Source organism: Hypomesus nipponensis, chromosome 25 (assembly GCF_054491055.1).
Source record: "Hypomesus nipponensis isolate SF chromosome 25, ASM5449105v1, whole genome shotgun sequence".
Lineage (NCBI taxonomy): Eukaryota > Metazoa > Chordata > Actinopteri > Osmeriformes > Osmeridae > Hypomesus > Hypomesus nipponensis.
Genome location: NC_140385.1, coordinates 12,333,384 through 12,338,526, shown reverse-complemented (window position 1 = coordinate 12,338,526; position 5,143 = coordinate 12,333,384). Strand labels below are relative to the sequence as shown.

Sequence of the window (5,143 nt, the reverse complement as noted above, 5' to 3'; positions counted from 1 at the left end):
AGATTGTTCAATGTTTCTTTTTATTTCAGTTTATAAATGATCATAGAGCACCCAAGTAAACCAAAGAATGCATTGAAATAATTATTGATATTCTATAAATCATCTCCCAAAGCATTTGAAGTGTGTCACGTAAGAAAATAAGTAGGGTATTAGAATTACATTTTTTTATTGCCATTATTTTATCTCTCTGATTTCTCATAGGCCTGTGTGAGAATGTTTTTATTTTCCTTGTAGGCCTATAATAGGGCCCAAGTAAATCAAATATTTTGGTAGGAAAAAACGAGGCATCTGATATCACCAAACCAGTATTTAAAAAGTCAGATTTATCGAAAGTAGTCTTAATCTGCCCTTTATTCAGTCTCCATTTGGATAACCCAGTGTGTTTCATTGTGCCCGGCCAGAATGTTGACAGTAAACCTGCCTTTCACCTCACCGTGAACGCAGCACCGTGGCCGTTACTATTTCAAATAGTTCGCGCTTAATATTTCAAATAGTTCGCGCTCAGCGCTCAGCACTCAGTTTGCACTCAGCACTCACGCGACGGATAAGTTTGCTGCGCAGCATAATTGTCGACGAAAAAACAATTTTTTATTCACTCAGGACACAGATACGGGGCAGTCTTCACCAGAAGGTTTTATTTTATTACTGCTTACACGTTTGTGATTCAGTTTGAATTGTAATTAGAGTTGTGTGAAGCTGAAAATGTGCTAGCTTACTGAGTTGTGCAAACTAGCTATAGCTTGCAAGCACCACAATTCCTGCTCCATTGGTTATAAACCGGACTGTTTTATAACGTTAATTTTATTTGATAATCGCTATCAAGTTGGCTTCTGACTGAGTAAGTTTTTTTTTTTTGCTCGGGTTAGCTTCCTAAATTCCTCTCTAGCTCCTAGCTAGTTTCCCTTTCTTTTTTAGCCCGGTTAGCTAACGTGAGCAAAGAAAAATATACCGAGTAAATTAATTTGAAAGCACACAACGAGGGAGCAACCCTAAAAAGACACAGCATGTCCGTGAAAATATGTAAGCTAAGGCTAGCTTGAATGCTACTTAGCCTTCACTCGACAACGTGATTTCAGACACGTGGTCCATTTTACAGAGAAAACCCTATTCGTTCAGTTATGTGGAAATGTAAATTGTGTGGTTTTTCTACTGCTTTGAAAATACATTTATTAAGACATTACAGGCTCTATCATGGCCAATATTCCACCGTTTCGCCGTTACCTTGCCTGTATAACAACTGCATGTGTACATTTAGTACTTTTAATTCGCTGAAGATACATTTGTCAAGAATACATTCTGAGCAAAGAGAGGTTGGTGGGGGCAGTCATGATTTGACTACGAATCGTGCATTTAATTGCCCTGTGTGTGATTTTAAACAACCATTTGTTGAGGGGGACATGCATGTTCATCTAAGGGGGCATTTAAGACGGAAAGAAATGGTGCCATGTCCATTTAGCGCGTGCACGTTTAAAACAAACGTTTACTCCACATACAATGCGCACAAATGCAGAGAACATCCAAATGAATCAGACTATGATGTGGCAGTTGTAGTGCAAAATGTCTTCAATGTTTCCCAGGATAGTGACATTGAACAGGATGCAGTTGAGCTTTCAGAGGAAAATGAAACTGGCCCAGTAGCAGGCATTACCACTGAGAGATTAGCAGAGCAATTGCAGTACAACCTAGCTGCTTTCTTTTTGAAAATGCAAACTAATCTACATGTGTCACAGAGGGCAACACAGGAAATCATTGAGCATATTGATCAGTTATTTTCATTGTCAGAACCTCTTATCAGAGAATCTGTAATCAAGATACTGGAAAAACATGGCAGCCCGTATACTGACACATTTCTAAGCGAGCTTGTCCAGGCAGTGTCAGAGAGTAATGTTTTGCATTTGTCTGTTACAGCTGAAAGACCACTGTCAACTGCTAAGAGGAGAAAAACGTACTGCGAGAAGAACTTTTCATTTGTGAAACCAGTTGAGTATGTTATTGACTCATCACAGCGTACCTACATGTATGTGCCCATTCTCGCATCTTTGCAGATGCTGTTGAAAAAACCAGATGTATTTGAGAGAGTCCAAGAAACCACTTCACAGCCTGGACAGTATTTGTCATACTGTGATGGCTCCTACTTCAAAGAAAATCTGCTACTATCAGATGAGGGTCAGAAATTATCAATAATTGTTTATGTTGATGATTTTGAGATTGCAAACCCCCTGGGAACATCAAAAAAGATCCACAAAGTGTGTGGGGTTTATTGGACATTAGCTAACCTGCCAGTTAAGTACCGCTCAGCCCTCCACTCTATCCAACTGGCACTTTTGTGCAATTCAAATGATCTACGGCAGTTTGGGTATGCAAAAGTTTTTGCACCTCTCTTGACAGACCTAAAAACTCTTGAAGAAGTGGGTGTCTACATTGAAACATACGGTGACTGTCTGAAAGGCACTGTCTACTCTGTTGTGGCTGATAACCTTGCTGCCCATGGGCTAGCTGGTTTCAATGAGAGTTTCAGGTCTACATATTTTTGCAGATTTTGTCTTGCCAGCCAGACAGAAATGCAAGAATCAGATGCAGTCACTGGTATTTTTAGGATGAGAACCAAAGATCAGCATGATAACCTTGTTCAAGAAATACTGACAAATGACAGTGAAGAGAAGTATGGTGTAAAACACAGTTGTGTTCTCTCTGACCATCTCTCTTATTTCCATCCTATCACAGGCTTTCCACCTGACATCCTGCACGACCTTTTCGAAGGTGTGGTTCCTGTGGAGCTGGCACATTGTTTGAAAGGTATGATTGCCAAGAAATCATACCATATCTATCAGGTGAGTTTTTTTAAAATATATATATACACACACACACATATACACAATTAGATTGATGTTAAATGTAAACAGCGGCCCCCAACATCCTATGCATAACTTATTTTGTGTGCAACAGGATAAGAACGACATCAATGCAGCTCGAACAGCAGCCTTGGCCGGCCTACCGCTGTACTTAAAGGAGGATTCATCAGAGCTCTTCAAAACATGCAAGGTATATTTTTTTTCATGTTTCCTTCTCTATCCATGTCTCAATACCTTAATCTATGTTGCTAAGGGAAATCACTAAATGTTCTTATTCCTCCTACTGTGTGAGTTGTTTGCTCCCTTTTTAGAGCAGTTATCTACACTACCTCTGTTTCGGTGTACATTGGGCATCACATAATCTAGGCTTGAAAAGCTGTTTCCCCTTGCTCAACTAAAAGTTGAATGTTAAAATTGTAAGTAATAAGGCTGAGATGGATCAAAGGAATTAATAAATGAGTAAGAGGTTTGTTTGTGATTTAGCCACCAGGATTTTTTTTTTTTAAATTGACCAAGGTTCTGTTTTCAGCGCACACACAATACAGACATTGTAGCGGATCGGGAGGAGATATTCACTGATTTTTGACATTTGTTTGCAGTTCAAGTTAGACATGTTTTAAAAATCCGGTCTCATCATGCACATAGACTTATTTGAAGAAGAAAAACTGCTCACATAACTAAAAAATAGCTGAGCATCATTTACTACCTGCTGCATGTATATTTTGTTAATGCTATTCTAAACTTACAAGTCTTCTACAATAAATCCAGATCATCACATATACTGAACATGCCTTCCCCTTTCAGGATGAGTTTGAGGCAACCAACCAGGGAGCAGTGGCTTTGGTGGCAGTGGTCAATGAAGAAGAGGTGCCTGCAGGAGCTCCTTTTGAAACACATCACGTGTCAATCGTCCTCGAAGATCAGGTTGTAATGTCTCACAGATCTTGGCCAGATTCACTTGTGATTTTGTTTGGACTGATCTATGCTCTCCATCTGAGCTACCCTGAGAAGTTAGGGGGCTTCTTCGACTTCATCCAGGTTGTCCTCTTAAACCTTGATGATGGGAGAAAACAGCTCAAACCTAAGTTGCTGGCCTTAAGAAATGAGCTGGAGTAAAGTTGTGACCATAGTAGTTGATATTGTTTGTCATGCCAAAACATAATTTGGCTTGCATGCCAAATTATGTTTTCTGTTCTGATTGCTTAGTGTTCATGACAAGAGTTGCAAGTGTGATGCAATAGTTTTTTCTGTGGTGTTGGCCACTTAATGCACACCAGATTAAAAAACAACAACATTCATGTTATTACTTGTTCAGGTGAAGACACAAAATAAATTTTTTCTTGTGTGCTTTGAAGGTGCTGGTTGGCACAGGTTTCTACTTGACACAGCCAGATGAGCTGTATCCAGTAACTATGCTAGGCTAAGCTGCTGGCTTCCAAATTCATATAACGGCTACAAGAGTGGTATATATTTTACTTATAGGTTGTTTGTCTTTTTGATCTCTAAATAATGCCTTAAAAAATAAGCTGTTAAAAAGTGTAATTTCACCATATTTTGGTTTTCTGTTTTTGTAAACAAAAAGGACGCATTGCTAGAAAGAGAGACAATAACAGAAAATGTAAGATTTAGACAGACAAAGAAAGTGTTATATGTAATACTATGCAGATAGATGGGAGTAAATATCAGGGTGGGGGGAACTAAAATGCAAGCACCAATGGACATTGCAGTAAAGAGGTGGAGTTATGGAAAATGTGGTGCTTAGTACCGGCTTTGTGCAGAGGTTAAAGATAGTATTTTTCAGCAGAGCACTGTTTTTTTTGTTATTCATAATTTTAATTTATTTTTTTAACTTTGGGTATTTTTTTATTTTCCCAGAAGATTTAAAGAGGAAAATGTATTTGTAAAGGAAGAAATTACCTCTGGAAAAAAAAATGTGAACACTGAAATGCTTTGTGTTGCGTTGTAAGTGCTCCTCATTCAACTTAATAAATGATTGAAGTTGTATCAGACATGTGTGTTTTTATACTGAGTTAACCCAACTAGAACGGTTCAAGGCAATCGGTTTCCTCGAATGAATTAAGTTGCTAAAAGTTGTCACAACTAGAATCTAGTAATTTGCTTTAATGGAAGAAAACTGAGTTAATGAAACTTAAGTAGGAACATTTGTGGAAAGAATCCCATTCAAGTTAGTCCAACTTATTCAGATACATTATACAAACACATTTGTGATGAGTTAAGATAAATGCAATATTTAAGTATAAAATACTTTTTAGTTTAAGTTCAGTTAACTT

At 38.1% G+C, this 5,143-nt stretch overlaps 1 protein-coding gene across 3 annotated transcripts; it reads left to right on the top strand.

Moving 5' to 3' along the window:
* The first annotated feature begins 518 nt into the window (after positions 1-518).
* LOC146222330 (uncharacterized) lies at positions 519-4,653 on the top strand. Of its 3 annotated transcripts, none has more exons than XM_084691621.1 (5): positions 519-631; positions 1,909-1,979; positions 2,725-2,831; positions 2,947-3,042; positions 3,657-4,653. In XM_084691621.1, exons 3-5 carry the CDS (start codon positions 2,799-2,801, stop codon positions 3,966-3,968), a joined length of 441 nt encoding a protein of 146 aa, XP_084547747.1. In that variant the 5' UTR covers positions 519-631; positions 1,909-1,979; positions 2,725-2,798; the 3' UTR covers positions 3,969-4,653. The 3 variants fall into 3 exon arrangements, with proteins under 3 accessions (XP_084547747.1, XP_084547748.1, XP_084547746.1); XM_084691622.1 differs by having other exon boundaries at positions 543-838; XM_084691620.1 differs by lacking the exons at positions 519-631; positions 1,909-1,979 and having other exon boundaries at positions 1,986-2,831.
* The last annotated feature ends 490 nt before the right edge of the window (positions 4,654-5,143 follow it).

Coding starts and splice junctions, on each gene's coding strand:
- LOC146222330 (XM_084691620.1), top strand. CDS start 2,016: ATGTATGTGCCCATTCTCGCATCTTTGCAGATGCTGTTGAAAAAACCA. Junction 2,832..2,946: donor AATCATACCATATCTATCAG/GTGAGTTTTTTT, acceptor TGTGTGCAACAG/GATAAGAACGACATCAATGC. Junction 3,043..3,656: donor AGCTCTTCAAAACATGCAAG/GTATATTTTTTT, acceptor TTCCCCTTTCAG/GATGAGTTTGAGGCAACCAA.